Raw genomic sequence first — 20,830 nt, forward strand, 5'->3', positions numbered from 1 at the left:
CCGCGGGCCCCGAGGGCCCGAACGCTGCGCCCCACTTACCCACCGAGGCGCTCGGGGGGCGACAGGCGGGCGCCGAGGGCCGAGCGGAAGGCGCTGGACGAAGCGGGGTGCAGCAGCCACGCGAGCAGGTACCGCATACCCCGGCGCAGCCGCCGGGATCACAGCGAACGACCGCTTCCTTCCAGCGCTCAGCGCCGGCCTGTCCCACTGCGCATGCTCAGTCCGCGCGCCGCGCCGCCTCCCGGGAGCCCCCGAGTGGCCGCCGCTCCGGGTTTTGCCTGGCGCCCGACTGGGCGGGGCGGCGGGACGGCGGGCGTCCCGGGTCTGAGTGTGCGGGCGGGACGGAGTCCGGCGGGGAGCTGCGGGAGCCCAGCGTCCAGGCTTTACCGAGTGGGGAGGGTCCCGGCTGAGTCACACCAGCACGTGTGAGGGCGGCGATGTGAGTCTGGCTGTGTGTAGGGGGAGACGGGGGGGACGGGGGGCTCACAGGTACCGTGTGAGCTCCAGGGGCCGTGTCGGTGGAGGCCATCCCATTGGCTGTCACCCCGCCGCGCAGGTGGAACAAGGTCAGCCAACCAGGCTGCCTCCCAGAAAACAGACCCACGGCTCTGCAAGGCCCGCGGGCTCCCTCTAGAGCGCGGTAGGGATGGGGACCACGGACTGGATGGAAATGGAGGGGGGTTAGACTATTGGGGTCCTCCAGTGGGAGGCCGGGACCCTGGGGAAGCTAGCTGCCTTTCAAGGAGCAAGGTGGATATGGGACAGGCCACGGCAAAACAAGGCTTTTGTGGACTTTTATATCCACAGTAGAAATTACTCCTATTTAAAAAACAACACCCTGCATATACGTGTAGTACTACAACGATGGTCAGTGTACTTTAGTCATTATTTGTAAGACGAGACTTTTTGCCCTGATGGCTTTATGGTATTTTGCATTCAAGAGCAACTTAATAATTGTTATGGCCCAGTCGGTGTTGAGCCTCGACCTCAGTGGTTGAGCCTCGACCCAAGAACCAAGAGGTCACTGGTTCGATTCCCAGTCAGGGCATATGCCCGGTTTTCGGGCTCGATCCCCAGTAGGCAGAAGGCAGCTGATCCGTGATGTTTCTCTTTCTCTATCCCTGTCCCTTCCTCTCTCTCTAAAAATCAATAAAAACATGTTATTTTAAAAAAATAATAATTGTTATGAATCTGACTTTGTATTGCATTATTTTACGGGGTCTTTAGGGAAGAGTGTGATTAGGGATGGTGACTCCCTGGCTTACGTGGTTTAGGTTTCTGGTGTGGTAGACAGAAGACTGCTGCCAAAAGCTGCTCTGAATCCTATTATTGCCACAAATGGGAATTAGGAGAAGGGCTCTTTAATCAAGTGGATGCCTCATTAAAGAGGTAGAGGTGATCTTTTTTACAATAGGGTTTCGGCTAAAGGCAAACCTTGGGTGGATGAAAACTGAGGCACTGGAGATAAGGAAGGGCTCCTAGGGAAGTGCAAGGTAAAACTGCACCACATTACATCCTAGCCCCAGCCCGCCTGTATTAGTTTCTTGTGGCTGCCATAACAAATTACCACAAACGTGGTGGCTTAACAGAAATGTATTGTCTCACAGTCTAGAGGCCAGAAGCCCCAAAGCAAGAGGTCAGGGCCACAGTCCCTACAGGACTTTTCAGCTTCTGGAAGATGCCAGCTTCCTTGACGTGTGGCCACATCAATCTCTGCCTCCATCTTGACGTTGCCTTCTCTTCTGCATGTCTTTTTTCCTTCTGTCTTTTACAAGGACATTTGTCATTGGATTTAAGGCACATCCAGGTAATCCAGAATGATCTCATCTCATCCTAAACTCAATTACATCTGCAAAGACCTGTTTTCCAAATAATGTAACACAAGTTCCTGGGATTAGGAGGTGAACATATCTTTTGGTGGGCCACCACTCAACCCACTAACTGCCCCACCTTTCCAGCCTCTACCCCCACCCTCTACTCAGTCCAATTTACGCAGCTATCTGATTGTTATAACAATCCTAACTTGTCAGTGCTCTCGCAATTTTTAAGACCTATTGAAATGGCATTGCTTTGTCCCACTGGCATGGTTCAGTGGTTGAGCCTCGACCTATGAACCGGAGGTCACAGAGGTCACGGTTTGATTCCCAGGCAGGTTTATGCCCAGGTTGTGGGCTGTGTGGGAGGTAGCCAATCCATGATTCTCTCTCATCATTGATGTTTCTATCTCTCTCTCCCGCTCCTTTCCTCTCTCTGAAATCAATAAAAATAAAATTAAATAAATGGCCTTGCCCTAGCTGGTTTGGCTCAGTGGATAGAGCGTTGGCCTGCATACTGAAAGGTCCCGGGTTTGATTCCGGTCAAGGTCACATGCCCGGGTTGTGGGCTTGATCCCCAGTAGGGGGCATGCAGGAGAAGGAATCAATGATTATCATCACTGATGTTTCTATCTCTCCCTCTCCCTTCCTCTCTGAAATCAATCCTATCTAATAAAAGAGTAAAATTGAACATACCTCTGCTACACCCACAAGCCACGCCCATCAGCCAATCAGGAGCTAGTATGCAAATTAACCCAACCAAGATGGCTGCGGCCACAGAGAGAGCAGGAGGCTTGGGTTTCCCCGGCAATGGAGGAAGCCAAGCTTTCTGCACACCCTGGCCAGCCCTGGACTCCACTCAAGGCTACAAAGTTTCAATTAAAGAAGATATATAAATCCCAACAAAAATGGTGGCAGCCACGGAGCTGGAGAGAGCAGGAGGCTTGAGTTGCCCCCGGTGATGGAGGAAGCCAAGCTTCTGCAGCCCTGGCCTGCCTTAGCCTCCACTCAAGGCTACAAAGTTTCAATTATAGAAGATAAATAAATCCCAGATACCAGGGCCTCTGCTTGGGTTGCCAGGGGGCGTGGCCAGCCTGAAACCACCACAGGCCCTTCGCCCAGGCCACCCCACACCCCAAGGGAACCCCCACCCTGATCCGGGACACCCTTCAGGGCAAACCAGCCGGTCCCCACCCGTGCACCAGGCCTCTATCCTATCTAATAAAAGAGTAATATGCAAATTGACCATCACTCCAACACAAGATGGCAGCCCCCATGTGGTCAAAGATGGCCAGCAGGGGAGGGACCAGGCCTGCAAGGGAGGGCAGTTGTGGGCGATCAGGCCAGCAGGGGAGGACAGTTGGGAGGGACCAGGCCTGCAAGGGAGGACAGTTGGGGGTGATCAAGCCTGCAGGGGAGGGCAGTTAGGGGTGACCAGGCCAGCAGAGGAGGGAAGTTGGGGATGACCAGGCCTGCAGGGGAGGGCAGTTAGGGGCCAACAGGCTGGCAGGGGAGCAGTTAGGCATCAATCAGGCTGGCAGGGGAGTGTTTAGGGGCTGATCAGGCTGGCAGGCAGAAGCAGTTAGGGGCAATCAGGAAGGCAGGCAGGCGAGCAGTTGGGAGCCAGCAGTCCTGGATTGTGAGAGGGATGTCTGACTGCTCGTTTAGGCCCGATCCGATCGGGCCTTAACGGGCAGTCAGACATCCCTCGAGGGGTCCCAGATTGGAGAGGGTGCAGGCTGGGCTGAGGGACACACACCCCCATGCACGAATTTCGTGCACTGGGCCTCTTGTAAAAATATATTTAAAAAAAAATAAAATTAAAGTTTTTTACAAAACTTTTCCTTATTTCCATTTCTCACATACCCCAGTGTAAGTAACCACTCTCTGATCAGAGCTACCAGAGTAGTTTGCCACTCAAAAGGCACTTATTTGGATTTTAACCTTTCATACTTGTAAGAAGCAGTAGGTTAGTTATGATGTCTTAGACACTTTTTTAAATATATATATATATATATTTTTTTTTTGTTAATCCTCAACCTGGGATATTTTCCATTGATTTTTTAGAGACAGTGGAAGAGAGAGGGAAAGACAGAGTGAAACTCCAATTGGTTGGCTCCTGCATGTCCCTGGCCAGGGCCCAGGCCGGGGAGGAGCCTGCAACCAAGGTATGTGCCCTTAACCAGAATTGAACCTGGGACCCTTTGGTCCGCTGGCCAGACACTCTATCCACTGAGCCAAACTGGCTAGGGATTAAATATGTTTTTTATTGATTTTAGAGAGAAAGGAAGGGAGAGGGAGAGAGAAACATCAATCCAGCTGTCTCCTGCACACCTCCTGCTGGGGATCAAGCCTGAAACCCCGGCCTATGCCGGGATCGGGACTCAAACTTGGAGCATGGGACAATGCTCAACCAAACCACACTGGCCAGGGCGTTAGTCATTTTTGTATATCACCTGGCAGCAAGCACAGTGCTTAGTTAAATTAATGCTTGTCAAATATATGTTTGCTAAATCTGATTACTCCTGAAAATGTAACTACCATTTATAGAAAATACAGAGGACAATAATTAAATCACATTTTAAGGATACAAGCAGCAAAATTAGAATGTTTGAGAAACTATAGGACAAATGACCCTATTTCTTTAACAAATAAATTGCAAAATAAAAAAGAAAGGACTGCCAGGCTGGTGTGGCTCAGTTGGTTGAGTCTGCTCCATGCACCAAGAGGTCACTGGTTCCATTCCTGGTCAGGGCACATGCCTGGGTTGCAGGCTCAATCCCCAGTACAGGGTGTGCAGGAGGCAATCAATGTCTCGTCAATGTTTCTCTCTCTCTCTCTCTCTCTCCCTCTCCCTCTCTCTAAAAAGTAAAAAAAAAAAAAAGCATATTCTTAAATATATATATATATGTGTGTGTGTGTGTGTGTGTGTGTACTTTAAAAAGAAGAAAGGAGAAGACTACAGATTAAAGGGGACTTAGAATTGACAAGCTATGACAAGATGTTTATAAAATTTTATATGAAAAAGCTCAGGAAAACCCAAGCCAATCTGGAAGAAAAATCTAGAACACTTACACTACCAAATATTATTATTATTAAGCTATAGTAACTGAGATAATATTATCATGGCCTGAGAGCAGACAAATAGGCCATGTTAAACTGGTAGTATCTATTAAAGCTGCATATAAGCATACACTATGACCCAGCAATTCCATTTCTACCTATATACCCAACAGAACTAGAATGCAAAACAACAAAAGATACATATTAGCCAAATGAAATGTTTGGTTGTTGTTTGAATACTGATTTGAACAAACGCATTGTGGAAAAGAAACATGAGACAATCAGAAAAGTAAAAGCACTGACTAGGTATTTATGATATTTTATGTTAATTTTGGGGGTATGCTTGTGGCTTTTTAAAAAGAGTCCTTTGAGATATATGCTGAAATAATATGATGCCTAGGATTTGGTTCAGAATAATTCAGTGGACGATCAGGGAAGAAGGGAAAGTATAGATAAAACAGTATTGGCCATGAGCTGGTAATTATTGAAACTGGGTAATAGATACCTGGGGGATTTATTATTCTAGTCTCTTTGCTTTAATATATGTTTGAAAATTTCCATGATAAAAAGTTTCATAATGTTTGTTTTAAGTACAGCACTATAGTAATGAAATACCTAAAAGCAACATGAATTTTTAAGAATGTTTATAGATAAGTGATTTATTAATTATAAATTATTTAAAGTTTTCCTAAATGATTCATACTTGCTAGTCCTTAAAAGTCAGTTTGAGGTACTTTATGAACAGTTCTTGAAATATTGATATAAAAATTGATAATATTTTCCACCTTTAAGACTATTCTTTTTTTTTAAAATTTCTTTATTGATTAAGGTGTCACATATTTGTCCTCATCCCTTCATTCCCATCCCACACCCCTCCCCACGGATGACCCCACCCCCCTGTTGTCCTTAACCATTGGTTAGGCTCATATGCATGCACACAAGTCCTTTGGTTGATCTCTCCCCCCAAGACTATTCTTGATTTGTCCATTTAACAAATACAGACCCAGGCCTTGCTTTAGTCAGGAGTGGGGAAACTTTTTTCTGCCAAGTGCCACTTGGATCATTTGAGGGCCACACAAAATTATCAACTTAAAAATTAGCCTGCTATATTTGATCAAATATTTAAGTAACTCATCCCTAATGCCTTGGCCAGACCAAATGATTTCACGGGCCTTACACAGCCCATGGGCTGGACATTCCCTGACCCCTGCTTTACTAGTAGATGTTGAGGCTACATCAGAGAAAAGAGAAATCAACTTTGTATTGTATTAAAATAATATTAGGTTAACCAGAGTGGGTTTTCTTGCTGCCCAGCTTCATCAAGGGACTTTCCCTCCATCATCATTGCTGCTCCTCTGGGTAGGGGGAGGTGGCAAAGGTCTCACCATTTGTATTAAGGGGGCTTATGTATGTCCGGGGCTGTTGACAACAGGAGTATATGCATTGGACAGTTTAGGTGGAAAGAGCATAGGGTTGAATATTTGAACTACATGGGCAGTTTTTAAAAAATATATATTTTTATTGATTTCAAAGAGGAAGGGAGAGGGAGAGAAAGGTAGAAACATCAATGATAAAAGAGAATTATTGATCGGCTGCCTCCTGCATGCCTCACTCTGGGGATCAAGCCCGCAACCTGGAATGTGTCCTGACCAGGAATCAAAGGTTAGACCTCCTGGTCCATAGGTTGATGCTCAACCACTGAGCCATGCTGGCCCGGCTACACAGGCAGTTGTTAATGGAGAGCCCGTTTCTTTGGCCCTTCTCCTGGGCTAACGCCCCACCAGATCCTCTCCTGGAATTCCTCTCCCTCAATTTTTTTTTTTTTTTCTCAAATGGCCTCTGATCTCCATCAGCTTCTTCCTCCTACATCACTTTCTCTTCATCCAATCCCCCAGCCAGGAGTTTCTCAACTACAGTTCAAAAACTGTAGAGGGTACCCTAGCTGGTTTGGCTCAGTGGGTAGAGTGTCGGCCTGTAGACTGAAGGGTCTCGGGCACATGGCTGCGGGCTCAATCCCCAGTTGGGGGCATGCAGGGAGCAGCCGATCAATGATTCTCTCTCATCGTTGATGTTTCTATCTCTCTCTCCCTTCCTCTCTCTCTCTCTCTAAAAAAAAAATCAATCAAAACATTTTTTTAAAAAATTGTGGAGGGCCAGTCATCTGCTTCTCCTCCTGTTGATACCTTGCTTTAGGCCAGTGGTCAGCAAACTGCAGCTCTTGAGCCACGGTTTGCCGCTCTGTTGACTAATGAGTTTGCCAACCACTGCCTTAGGGAAAAACACTTAAAAAACATTTTAATAATGTACTAATGTCTTTAACCTGAATTCAAAACTTCTGGGTAAGGGTAATGCCTTACGCAGTGGTCGGCAAACTCATTAGTCAACAGAGCGGCAAACCGCGGCTCGCGAGCTGCAGTTTGCTAACCACTGCTTTAGGCTCTTCTCAGAGCCTTCCCTTAAGGTTTTGGTTTGAAAGGTACAGATGCTGAATATTTTTTCTCTTTGCATTCCTGCTATAAGAACCCCAATGCTTGCCCGGCCAGCATAGCTCAGTGGTTGAGCATTGACCTAGGCCAGTGGTCGGCAAACCGCAGCTCACCAGCCACATGCGGCTCTTTGGCCCCTTGAGTGTGGCTCTTCCACAAAATACCACGTGCAGGCGCACACATACAGTGCGATTGAAACTTCGTGGCCCATGCGCAGAAGTCAGTTTTCGGCTCTCAAAAGAAATTTCAATCGTTGTACTGTTGATATTTGGCTCTGTTGACTAATGAGTTTGCCGACCACTGACCTAGGTGGTCACAGTTCAATTCCCGGGCAGGGAATATGCCCAAGTTGCAGGCTCCATCCCCAATGTGGGGCATACAGGAAGCAGCCAATCAATGATTCTCTCTCATCATTGATGTTTCTCTCCCTCTTCCTTCCTCTCTGAAATCAATAATTAATATATATATATATATCACACTGAGTGGCCAGATTATTGAACGCATAATAATCTGGCCTCTCAGTGTATATCCTATATAATAAAAGGCTAATATGCACATTGTCCCCTCGACCAGGAGTTTGACCAGCAGGCAGGCCGGCCAACCGCCCATGTCCCCTCCTCCTGGCCAGGCTGGCCGGACCCCACCCATGCACCGGGCTTCATACACACACACACACACACTGAGTGGCCAGATTATTATGTGTTCAGAGATGCGTACATATAATTATTATGCGTACATATAATATATTTAAAAAGAACCCCAATTCTCCTGGACACCTTTGGTCTCTAGGAAAGGTCCTGAAGTGTGGCAAAGAAAGAAAAACATGGGGAGTAAAATTTCAAATCTCCTTTTGCTATGTGGAGAAATAAATAAGTGGGGTTTTGTGAGAGGCTTTGGGGAGCTACTTCAGATAGAGTGGTTGGGGAAAGTCTCTCTGAGGAAGTGACATTTGAATTGTGATTTGAAAGATAAGAATGAGTCAGTTAGAGCATCCATCACAAAGGCCTAGGACAGGAGAGATTCTGGCATGTTCTGGGATCTGACAAAAGGTCAGAGAACAACTTCTTTGCTTTTCTCTCCCAACTAATTTCGCTACAGAGACTCTACTATTAACACAGTAAAAACAATAACCAAAATTTGGATTTGAGAAAACTATACTTAAGCATTTGGGTGGGGCTTTTTACAGGTTTATGAATAGTTCACGAACTGTATTTTTCCTCAGTTTATAAGCACATGCAGATATACTTACTATTTGTTGTCTTTGGCATTCATACGCACAGACAGACAAAAACAGAAGCCAACATGATTCTGGCAACTATGAAAATAAATAGCTAAAGTTGAGAACACCTCAACTGTCCACTGAAGAATTGCATAGGTATTGTTTAAGAGCCTTAAAAGATCATACAAGCTGAAACCGGTTTGGCTCAGTGGATAGAGTGTCGGCCTGCGGACTGAAGGGTCCCAGGTTCGATTCCGGTCAAGGGCATGTACCTTGGTTGTGGGCACATCCCCAGTGGGGGGTGTGCAGGAGGCGGCTGATCGATGTTTCTCTCTCATTGATGTTTCTAACTCTCTCTCTCTCTCCCTTCCTCTCTGTAAAATATCAATAAAATATATTTTTTTAAAAAGATCATACAAACAAAACTGTTTATGAAGAAAAATGCTTAAATTATGTTAAATAAAAATTCAGGATGTAAAACTACAAATTTAATGATTTAAATTATTACAAAAATAACATAGCCCTGGTGGGGTAGCTCAGTTGATTAGAGCACCATCCTGATAGGCCAAGGTTTTGGGTTCTACCCGGTCAGGGCACATACAAGAATAAACCAGCCCTGGCCAGTTTGGCTTAGTGGATAGAGCATCAGACTGCGGACTGAAAGGTCATGGGTTCGATTCTGGTCAAGGGCACATGCCCTGGTTTCCGGCTCCATCCCCAGTAGGGGGCTTGCAGGAGGCAGCCGATCTATGATTCTCTCCCATCATTGTTCTTCTGTCTCTCTCTCCCTCTCCCTTCCTCTCTGAAATGAATAAGAAAACATATTAAAAAGAGACAGATCCTTCCCTTTGCTGAGTGAATGCAGTGTGGAGAAAAGAGCACAAGAGTAGTTAGTTGTTCAGGAAAGAGATAAAAGAGATTTGAACTAGAGTGGTGGGCAGATGTAATAAAACTAACAGAACTGCACTGGACATGGAAGACAAAGGTTTGGTTAGCGCCATTTGTCTAGATAAGAAAGACGAGGGTGGAGATAGGAGGATAAAGAATTCCGATTTGAATAGTTCCCTTTTTGAGATGCGGGAGGGCCTTCTAAGAGGAGATATCAGTAGACATCTGACTATGCAGAATCTCCATTGACCAGCGATCGAGGCTTTAGATGTAGATGAACCTTGGGGGAATACGGGGCCTGAGAGCTTTCCACTCCATCTGGCCGTTAACTTAAGAAACTAAAATAATATCTAGGTTCCTGTGTGCTAAGGGTAGCCAAGAAGCGCAGCTTCCAGGGCCGGTTAAGGCGAAGGCCCATAATTCAGTATTTCCTTGACTGGGACGCACACCTAAAGGGGCTGAATCACAGCCTGCGTGTGCCAAGGCGCCCCTAGTACGCATGCGGAAAGCCAGAGGTCACTGAGCGTGGGCCGACCCACCGAGCGCTGCCTGCTGGGATTTGTAGGCTGGCTACGGCCGATGTTTGCGCAACCTCCTTTAGGCGCCCACTGGATGCTGCTCCAGGCGCTTGGAGGAAAGCACGCCCCGAGTCTGCATCAGTCCCTGCAAAATCGATGTCAGAAAGCGCAAATCCGATCATCCTTTCGTGCGTGTAATCATTTAGCAATGGCAATGACTTCTCACCAGTTAACTTATTCAGAGTCCTAAAAAATACATTAAAAAATGACTTTCATCAGGAGTTGGTACCCGTGGTAGCCTTATCTCTTAATTATTCTTCCTAATTATTCTTCCAGACTATACTGGACGCTGCTTCCGACAAGGGGCTCGCTTTGGATCTCTCTTCTGTGCTTCTGTAGCACCCTCTTGCAACTCTTTTTTTAAAATATATTTTTTTCATTGGTTTCAGAGAGGAAGGAAGAGGGAGAGATAGAAATATCAATAATGAGAATCACTGATCAGCTGCCTCCTTGCACGCCCCCCACCCCTGGGGATCGAGCCCGCAACCGGGCATGTGCCCCCACGGGGACTCGAACCATGACCTCCCGGTTCACAGTTTGACGCTCAGCCACTGAGCCACGGCTGCCGGGCCAATTCTTTAATAATAATTATAATCACGGCCAGTCTTCCTGAACACTTACTACCTGTTCTAACCTAGTGCTCTGTTACCCGTGTTAGCTCATTAATCCTCACACAGCTCTCTGAAACGGTTGCTATTATTTTTATTTTGCAGATTTAGACACTTGGGTCTAGAGGTGTTATGTAATTTGAACAAGGTCGCGTTGAAGTATCTTGTTTACGCCCGTGAGTCTCTCATCGGACTACGAGTTCCAGCCCTGCACGGACGTACCAGCTTTTCACTTTCCCGTGGGCCACGCCCCGAGGGCGGGGCTCTAGTGAAGACGTCGCGTCCCATGGTGCATTGCGCGCCCGCTCTGCAATTGGCCGGGCGGCTGGGCTCTTTTTTTCAAATTGAGGCGCCTAGTCGTTGCTCGGTTTCCTGGGCGTCCGGCGGAGGCTGGGTCGCTGATTTGACGGCCCCGGCTGGTGCGGGACGACCTCGGGGCCAGTCCGAGCCCGCAGAGGAGAGCGGGGACGCCGAGCTGCTTCCGTCGATCCCCCCGCGCCAAGCCAGCACCCGGCTGGGGAGGTGGGCACCCCAGCCCGCGCCAGTACCAGGCCTTGTGTTCTCGGAGGGTCCCGCCATGGCGACCCAGCCGAATTCCTCCACGAAGAAGAAAGAGGAGAAGGGGAAGAACATCCAGGTGGTGGTGAGATGCAGGTAGGGCGAGCCTGGTGGGAATCGGGACGCCGGGCTTTGCTGGTGGGGGCTCCCTCCTGCGCGGTCGGAGGAGAGGGATTTTTTTTTTTTTTAAATTTCTGATGGGACCTAACCTTTCTGCTTCATAGTCCCCCGCATTCTGTTGAATAAAATGACACTTGTCCCTGTGAGGAATAAATGAGTGTCTTTTTCAGAAGAAAGGATACGTGGGGGAGCCCAACAATTCCCCTTGCACCGTCTAAATCCTCCCAGCTGGGCTAATACATTAACATGAGACAGGTTAGCAGGAGAGAATGTTCAGAGTTTATTATGGAAGTGCATGCAGGGATGCCATAAGAGCATGGGACTCCAAGATGCATTGGGCATTTACGGTTTAATATGCCACTTGGGACAAAGGAGAAGGGAGTAGGGGTCTGGGATTTGAAAGGGAAAGAGGCAATATACTGGTAGAGGAAAAAGCAAAGTCTGGCTGGACCACCCAGAAACTGGTATACAGAATGAAGATCAACAGGCTTTTTGCTCCATCTCTGTCCGCTACATTTAATTGTATATCATGGTACTAAGGCTCCTTTCCTTTAGGCCAGTGTTTGTATCTGAACTCTTTTAGGCAGGTAAGGGGGAGGGTTTTCCCCGCGAGTCATTAATAGCCAGCCTCAAATCAAAATCCCAAAAGGCATATTTTGGGATTGCAAAACTTTGGTCCCCTTCACATATTTGTGTCAGAAGTTATGGTTTAACTGCTATATTGAGAAGGAGAATTTGATCGCTGTTTTTAGTGCAGAGTGCGTTCTTTTTTTAGAAGTGATGCCGACAAAGATTTAAGGGTCACTTTTATATGCCACTCCTGCATAGCCATTTTGCAGATGTTTTAGTACTTAGATTGGGATTACCATCCTCCTTATCACCTCAAAAAACGCAATCAACCACCTGTTTATATTCTAGTTGCAATTTTGTCTTAATCCCTACTAAACACCACTGTATTTAAAATTTAAAAGTTAAGTTACAGAGTGAGTTTATGTTTTTAAAAGGTCAAGGCGACTACTTAAGCCAGGATAGCCATCGGCTTGTGCTGCAAGTCGGTCTCCCCTAGAACAAAGGAGACAGCCTTCTCAGGATGGTGGGTGGAGGTGTTCAGCTCTCCCCTGATTTATTTCCAAGTAACTTGCCAGTTTTAAGATTAGATGGTACAGGAAAAACATACTTGTACAAACTGTCGCTTAATTAGAGATTGATTTATTTAGCTCTTTAGAAGCTCTCCACAGTTTACCCGTGAATGTGTGTTTTGCATATTTCTTTGCTGTTGTTTTAACAACTTCAGCAAATTTTCTGTAAATCCAAAAGTATTCTAAAATTAAATGTTATTTTCAAAATGTGTCAATGGACTTTCCTAGGTTATTGTTTAGTCTGTTTTGGTGACTTAATTGTAGATATCAAAGGCTTCTAGCTAGCTTCTAATCTAGGTGCCAGAGAGGAAATTTAGTGGTAACCTTATGTCGAATATCCAGTTGCATTCTAGGGCTTCTGTTAATAGTTGCTTATGTTTTGAAGGTTTTTAAAAAAATCAGCAGCCTGTTTTACAAATGAAAAATTTTAGACTATTTTGATCCGTTAATAAAGCCAGGCAATATTACATTGCTGTGTGGCTTTATTTTCTTCATTTTTTGTTACAAAATATGTCAAGCCTATAAAAGGTTGTAAAGAATACTGTAATAGACATCTGTGTATCCATCACCCAGATTAGAAACAAAAATAGTCATTACGGCTGGAGCATCAGTGTATTCATCCCTCTCCCCAACCTTCTTCCTCTACTCCAAGAGTTAAACATTTCCCTGAACTTCATGCTTATTATCCCCATAAATTTATTTTACTTTATCACTAATGAAAAGTGCTTAGGTTGTATAGTATAAAGGATGTTTTTGTCAGATTAGCCTGGCTTTTTTGTTTTTGTTTTGTTTCACGTAGCCTTTCTAGTACAAATATGTCCTCTATCTTTAGTAAAATAACAATTTAAGCCCCAGCCTGTTTGGCTCAGTGAATAGAACCTCGCCCTGTGGACTGAGGGGTTCCAGGTTTGATTCCGGTCAAGGGCACATGCCCAGGTTGCAGGCTGGATTCCAGTAGGGGGCGTGCAGGAAGCAGCCAGCCAGTGATTCTCTCTCATCATTGATGTTTCTATCTCTCTCTCCCTCTCCCTTCCTTTCTGAAATCAATAAAAATATATTTAAATAAAAAACACTCCACAATTTAAGAGGCCCTCAGGGTGGTCAAACCTTTTCTGTAAAGGGCCCAGGTAATAAATATTTTAGGTTTTTCAGGACACATATCATCTCTGTCATATGTTCTTCTCTTTTTTTTCCCCCCCCCAGTTTTGAATTTTTAATTCACACAGTTTATTGTACTCTAGGAGGCCAGCAAGATTTCAGGAGAGGAGAGATGACTTCATTACTTGATTACATTGAATATAACCTTTAGGATGTTCTTTACTTGTACAATAACTATATGAAAATAAGTTTTTATTCTACCTATAAATAACTCAAGATAAAGGTATAACTTCTAGAGTTGAGGAACTGATAGTATGGAGAAAATTTTAATAAGGAAATAGCTTTGCTACAAAGACACACACATACACAAAACTCCCTCTCCTTGTATACTCTACAGGTTGGCAGAAACCCTATTAAGAACATAATATAAAGATTTTAGGATTTAAGTTATTTTTGGCATTTTAATCTAAAGTGCTTAGGCAATTTAGGTCTTAACATATCTGAATTATTCATATATTTTAAAGTATATCATTGTATTTTTTAATAGGCTCAGACCATCTTTCCTTAAACAGTAACCCAATATGACACCAGTTACCAAATGGAAAACAAAATTGTGATTCTGAATTAAATCCACAAAGGATATTTGAGAGAAAGGACAACTTGGAAAATAAAGACTTCAGAGTTCATTATTCCAAGTTAAGAACATTTTAGTTATTAGCAGTGGTTACAAATAAGCTGAAGGTAAATCTCTTTGAGTTGCTGCTTATAATTTGCTTTGTTGAGAGAAGACTATTCCACTAGTCCACTATACTATGGTGCAGGGTTGTTGTTGTTTTATCCTTGAAAAGGTTTTCTGTAGTTGGTGTTTTGTCAGCCAGGCGTCACTCCTTCCATACTCCTCGCAATAGGACATGAGGTCCATGATGCTGCTGAAACCTTGATTCTTTCACTGGAGGCTTCTAATGATAACTGCTGCACAGTTCTTGCGGGGGCTATCTTGTGGGTGTTTGCTGTTGTTTTGCTGGACATCTTTTACCTGAAGTCAGGAAGACTGTGTGGCCCAATGTTTGAGGTTTTAAGTAGAGGAATGAATCTGCCAGCGTACTGCTGCTGCTGCCACTACCATTGAACACCCAGTATCTGATTTTTTTTTAAAAAAAATGTTTTTATTGATTTCAGAGAAAACAAAGAGGGAGAGAGAGATGGAAACATCAATGATGAGAGAGATTCATTGATTGGCTGCCTTCTGCACACCACACACTGGGGATCGAGTCCACAACCCGGGCATGTGCCCCGACCTGGAATGGAACCATGACCTCCTGGTTCATAGGTGCACGCTCAACCACTGAGCCACGTCGGCCGTGCTGGAAAGATTTTTATTGATTTTTAGAGAGAGAGGAAGGAAGAGGGAGAGAAACATCAATGTGAGTGGAATATCCATCCACTGCTCTGCTGCATGCCCCCTACCTAGAATCGAACCAGCAACCTTTGGTTGCATCGGATGATGCCCAACCAACTGAGCCACACTGGCTAGGGCTGGAAACTTTTTACACCAAAATAGTTACATGACTGGCTCTCTCACTTTATATATTTTGCTTAAATATCACCTTTATCAGAGAAGCCTTCCCTGACCACTCTAAAATAACAGCAGCATATACTTATTTTCCCCATGCATCATTTTCTATCCCCTGGTCTGCTTTATTTTCATTTCACATTTGTCAACACCTAATATATTGACTTGATTCATCTCTTCCTGACCCCCAACACACACACTTGGGTAAAAGTTCCCTGAGAATAGGAACTTTGGATGTTTTGTCTCTCCCCCCAACTCCCCATCCCCCCGAAACTTGGTTATGATCACTGCTATATCCCAAGTACCTAGAAAAGTATCTATCACATAATAAATGCTTGCTGGCCCTAACCGGTTTGGCTCATTGGATAGAGCATCGGCCTGTGGACTCAAGGGTCCCACGTTCGATTCTGGTCAAGGGCATGTACCTTGGTTGTGGGCACATACCCAGTGGGGAGTGTGCAGGAGGCAGCTGATCAATGTTTCTAACTCTATCCCTCTCCCTTCCTCTCTGTAAAAAATCAATAAAATATATTTAAAAATATTAAAAAATAAATAAATACTTGCTGAATGTTTATGGGATAAATGAATAAATTTAACACTTTTCTACAAGATGACATTTTCTCCCCTCTTTAAAAAATTTTTTTCAATTACAGTTGACATTTAATATTATACTAGTTTTAGGTATACAGCTTAGTAGTTAGACATTTATATGATTTATGAAGTATCCCCCCATAAATCTAGTACCCATACATACTTATAACAATATTATTGACTAGAGGTCCGGTGCATGAAATTCATGCATGGGTAGGGTCCCTAGGCCTGGCTGATCAGGGCCTTCCAGCTGCCAGCTGAGGCCTTCCTTCCAGCTGCTGGCAGGGGCCTTTCTTTGTTTCATGCCGCCCCCTGGTGGTCAGTGCATGTCATAGTGAGTGATTGAACTCCCTGTTGAACTCTCAAAGGGACACTGCATATTAGCCTTTTATATATATAGATATATATAGATTATATTACCTCGTGACTATTTTATAACTGCCTTTTTGTACTTGTTTATTTTGTTTGTTTGCTTGTTTGAATTCTTACCTGAGGGGTATTTTCATTGATTTTTAGAGAGAAGAAGGGAGAGTGCGAGAAACATCTATCAGTTGCCTCTCATTCTTGCTCCAACTGGGCATTGAATCCATATCTTAGTTATGCGCCCTGACTGGGAATCAAACCCGAAACCTTTTGGTGTACAGGACAACAGTCCAACCAACCAAGCTACCTGGCCAGGGCGACTGTTTTAATTTTAATAGAACACTAGTGAGGCCAAGGAATTGATGGGTTTATTAATGTCATCAGCAGAAACCCTGCAGTTTCTAATCAGAATAGGAAAATAGTGGCTTGGTAGTACTCTTTTTTTAAATACAATGAGTCCCTAAAGCTCCTCTGGGAGTTTTGATAACTTTTAGGAATGTGTGATCTGTGTGAATTTTTACTACTCTGTCTTGACAGCCTGAATGGTATTCATTTGGTAACTTAATCACATGCAAGAGATTTGTTTAAGGTTGCTAAGAATAGTAGACTAATTGGAAAAGCTTTAAGCACATGAGAATTCACTCTACTTTATACTCTTTGGCCTCTCAGTATAAGTTGGTTTTGACTTAGTTTTGTTGAACTTCTAATAATGCATGCTGTGGATTACGTGTGCATTGTTTACGTTTCAGTACATTTGGCAAATGACAGCATTACCAGGTATTACCTGGGAGTTGCTAAGTTAAATTTCCTAGCATCACACATTTGGTCTTCTGACCAGTCAAAAATATTCTAGGGAGCCAGTTTGGCTTAATGCTGGATAGAGCGTCGGCCCACAGACTGAAGGATCCCGGGTTCGATTCAGGTCAAGGGCACTTACCTCAGTTGCAGACTCGATCCCCATCCGGGTCAGGGTGTGTGCAGGAGGCAACCAATCAATGTGTTTCTCTCTGTCTCTCCCTTCCACTTTCTCTAAAAATCAACAGAAAAATATCCTAGGCTGAGGATTAACAAAACAAAAAAATATGTTAGGGAGTGGGGCATGCCAAAGTACATTGTGGTATCCTTCTTAAAATAAAGCAACTTGGCTTGTCTAGTGATGAGGGGAAAGATAATTTCTTATTTGGCATGTCTTTCCATAATATGTGATACTCATTGGGAAAAATGAATTCAGGTCAAGAGTACATTTATCCCTTTGGCCCAGATGTGTGTTAAGTACTATATATAAATATCTTATGGATGCTACTGTAGGTGTTTTTTTGTTTGTTTTAGCTTTCCCGTCATTCCTCTTGGGGTGACATTTATTTATTTTTTTTTTATTGAGGTATTATATGTGTACATATCTTACCATTACCCCCCCCCCCCACCCCACACCCATACATGCCCTCACTTGGGGTGACATTTATTAAGCAATGTAATTTAACAGATAATTTGAGTGCCTACTGGTTGCTGAGCATAGTAGCAGACTCTGGGGAAACAGTAAACAAAGAATTTCTTTCCCTACACTGCTGGTTGGTTGGTACTATAATGGTTGGCGGTATTACTAGGCCCACTTTTCAAATGAGGAAACAGACGCAAAGTGCGACATTGCCCAAGCAGACTGGCTCCGAGTCCCCACTGTACTGAAATGCCTAAGGAGGAATTCACCTTAGAAGATTACTTCCGCAGGAAGTCTTTGCCATCACCCATGCTTCCTCCATCCTGCCCTGTCCCAATCAGGACCACATTAAATCTTTGCTCTATGTTCCTAACAGTGCCTTTTGCATACCCTTTCTAAACATCACCTCTTTTATAATCTTTTGTGTTATGTCACTGTTCTCCACTAGACCTCACTGTGAGGACAAACTGAGTTTTACCACATAGGAAGGACTCCAGGCATTAGTCATTTTTTTGTATCTACTTTTTATTTTGTTCAGTTACCCACTGGCAGGTTCGTATTTTGAACACAAATTTGGCATGTTCTTTCTACTACATCATAACCTAACTTGATCAGATGCTAAGAATAGTGGAAATAGAATTCTGAAAAATAAGTGTGACATTTTTTACAAGTTAATTCTGTTAGCATCTACTCTAAGAAACTGTCAGAATTGTAATGTTTTACATAACTTTGAAAATTTAAAAAACTAATTTTATTTCTGGGAATTGAAACCCTTAAAATTCTGTTTGCTTTAGCAGTACCACTTAGCCCCCATTTAGTCCCTGTCACACCAGTAGTGCAGTCAAAATGTCACATTGTTCCTGTCTAAGGTATTAATGAAAATCTCATCAGTAACATGATAACTAAAAGCTCTTAAATAACATTATGTATTTCTTTTTATAGACCATTTAATTTGGCAGAGCGGAAAGCTAGCGCCCATTCTGTAGTAGAATGTGATCACGTACGAAAAGAAGTCAGTGTACGAACTGGAGGATTGGCTGACAAGAGCTCAAGGAAAACATATACTTTTGATATGGTACTTCTTAAGATGCTGCTACTTCTCTATTATTCACTAATGTAAAGTTATCCTAGTATACATATTTCCTCTAGGTTCTAATGTACAAGGACAAATTTCAGTTGACTTAGAGTTGTCACTGGTTTCTAATGAGCTGAATGAGTTAATATATTAAAAATAAAATTATTAAAGTGGGTAATTAAGAATTTTTTTATTGAAGAACTGCTTTGATTTTTTTAAAAAAGTTGATTTTTATTATTGACACTATTACAGATATTCTCCCCTACCCCCCTTGCCTACCTTCAGCTTGATTTTTTTCCTTTATAGGTTTTTGGTGCATCTACTAAACAAATAGATGTTTATCGAAGTATTGTTTGTCCAATTCTGGATGAAGTTATTATGGGCTATAATTGCACTATTTTTGCGTAAGTGAAACATTATTTTTCAAATTGATGAAAAGGTTTAGATGTATATGTTTGGTTTTTATTTAACATTTTTGTTAATCTTGACAGATATGGCCAAACTGGCACTGGAAAAACCTTTACAATGGAAGGGGAAAGGTCACCTAATGAAGAGTATACTTGGGAGGAGGTATTTGTTGCTTATAACAGACTCTGTCTCTAAAGTAGCTGAAATATAACTGAATAAAACTTTGTTGAAGGACTTTGTTTTCAAATAGAGAAAGAGTATCCATGTTAAGTGGGAATTTAGGATTAACTACTACTCTAATAAAATTAAAGTATATGGTAAGGCTTCTGTTTAAGAAACATTGTCTCATTGGGAGAGACTAGGCCAATACATATGGTACAGTTAAATGCTAAGAGAGGGGGCAGAATAGTTGGAGCAGAATATTGTGGAAAAGTGAAATGTGAGTGTGGCTTGAAGGGGAAGACCTTGCAACGAGGGAATGAATCTCATAAAGTTAACATAGCAAGGGAAGTATGGTACTTTATTAATGATCACCTTGTGTGTTCAAGAAATTAAGATTACTGCATTGTTGAATATAGTAGAGAACAAATAGTACATTTCACAATGATTTTCACCAAATGTTTCAATTGATTTAATGACTAAGTCACTTTTCAAATTATTAACATTTAGGTAGGTCCTTTTTTCCTAGAGGTTGCATAGTTGAGGCATTAACTTTATATATACATGGAATTGTAACTAGAAGATATGGAATAGGCTTAAGGCACAGTTTCAAAATTTAGGGATTCTTAACAATTGTGTTAAGGATACTTACATATTTGAGAAACAATCCTGTTTATGTCCGAATTAGGGAATATACTTTTAATGGCCCCTTTTTTCTGATTAAAATGGTGGTGTAATATATTCATGAGAAAAGTTGGAAAAGATTATTGAACTTGGCTTTATAAGCAGCTCAGTTCAGTTGGTTTTTGTGTAATGCTCAGGCATAAAGTGTCTGGGAGGCATGGCAGATTAGTGGAAGGTATGAAGAATAATTACTCTTAAATAGACTGTTGTAAATGACTTGGCTTTTCTAACATTAGGTAGCTTTTTTTTTTTTTTAACAGTTTTAATTCCACAGTAAATTCCATTCTTTATTTTTGTCCTTATTAATATTATAATTTCAGGATCCTTTGGCTGGTATAATTCCACGTACTCTTCATCAGATTTTTGAGAAACTTACTGCTAATGGTACTGAATTTTCAGTCAAAGTGTCTCTGTTGGAAATCTATAATGAAGAACTTTTTGATCTCCTTAATCCATCTTCTGATGTTTCTGAGAGACTACAGATGTTTGATGATCCACGTAACAAGGTAACTCAGCCTTTGAGAATGAAATATCTGCAAATTTTAGTGTGTGATGCTTTGCCAAGTGTGTGTGTGTTAACTAATCTAATGGGTGCTTTTTAAAAATATTCTGTCAGAGAGGGGTGATAATCAAAGGTTTAGAAGAAATTACAGTACACAACAAGGATGAAGTTTATCAAATTTTGGAGAAGGGAGCAGCAAAAAGGACAACTGCAGCAACATTAATGAATGCATACTCTAGGTAAGAGAGACATTGTCTTCCTCATGCTCCATTTTCTTTTTAGGAAAAATTACAAACTTGGGGGAAGTCAAATTGAGGTGGGTCAAAGTATGTGAATCACATACTAGATTTTATGCTAGATTGCATGCCTTAGTAATTGGTTTGATATTTATAGGGAAGCACCAATATTGGAAGAATGCTGAAAGGAGAACAAAGACAAGTTGAACTAGAGCGGAAGCATTAAACTATTT

At 43.0% G+C, this 20,830-nt stretch overlaps 2 protein-coding genes across 5 annotated transcripts in view; one reads left to right on the forward strand and one right to left on the reverse strand.

Annotated features, from left to right (window-relative positions):
* Positions 1-20,830, reverse strand: part of IDE (insulin degrading enzyme) — a 149,303-nt gene that overhangs the window by 79,847 nt on the left and 48,626 nt on the right. For 2 of the 4 annotated variants that reach the window (XM_079793460.1, XM_079793456.1), the window contains exon 1: positions 40-224. The exons of 1 other annotated variant lie outside the window; for it this stretch is intronic. In XM_079793460.1, the coding sequence (XP_079649586.1) occupies positions 40-137 (98 nt within the window). In that variant the 5' untranslated portion in view covers positions 138-224. Of the gene's footprint in view, positions 1-39; positions 248-20,830 lie in introns of those variants that run through there. One more of the 4 variants, XM_079793459.1, reaches the window with a different exon arrangement.
* Positions 10,985-20,830, forward strand: part of KIF11 (kinesin family member 11) — a 44,539-nt gene continuing 34,693 nt past the window's right edge. Inside the window, exons 1-6 of the mRNA XM_079793455.1 lie at positions 10,985-11,310; positions 18,476-18,608; positions 18,915-19,012; positions 19,100-19,178; positions 20,180-20,365; positions 20,476-20,600. Of these exons, the coding sequence (XP_079649581.1) occupies positions 11,234-11,310; positions 18,476-18,608; positions 18,915-19,012; positions 19,100-19,178; positions 20,180-20,365; positions 20,476-20,600 (698 nt within the window). The 5' untranslated portion in view covers positions 10,985-11,233. The remainder of the gene's footprint in view (positions 11,311-18,475; positions 18,609-18,914; positions 19,013-19,099; positions 19,179-20,179; positions 20,366-20,475; positions 20,601-20,830) is intronic.

Source organism: Cnephaeus nilssonii, assembly GCF_951640355.1.
Source record: "Cnephaeus nilssonii genome assembly, chromosome: 16".
Taxonomy (NCBI): domain Eukaryota; kingdom Metazoa; phylum Chordata; class Mammalia; order Chiroptera; family Vespertilionidae; genus Cnephaeus; species Cnephaeus nilssonii.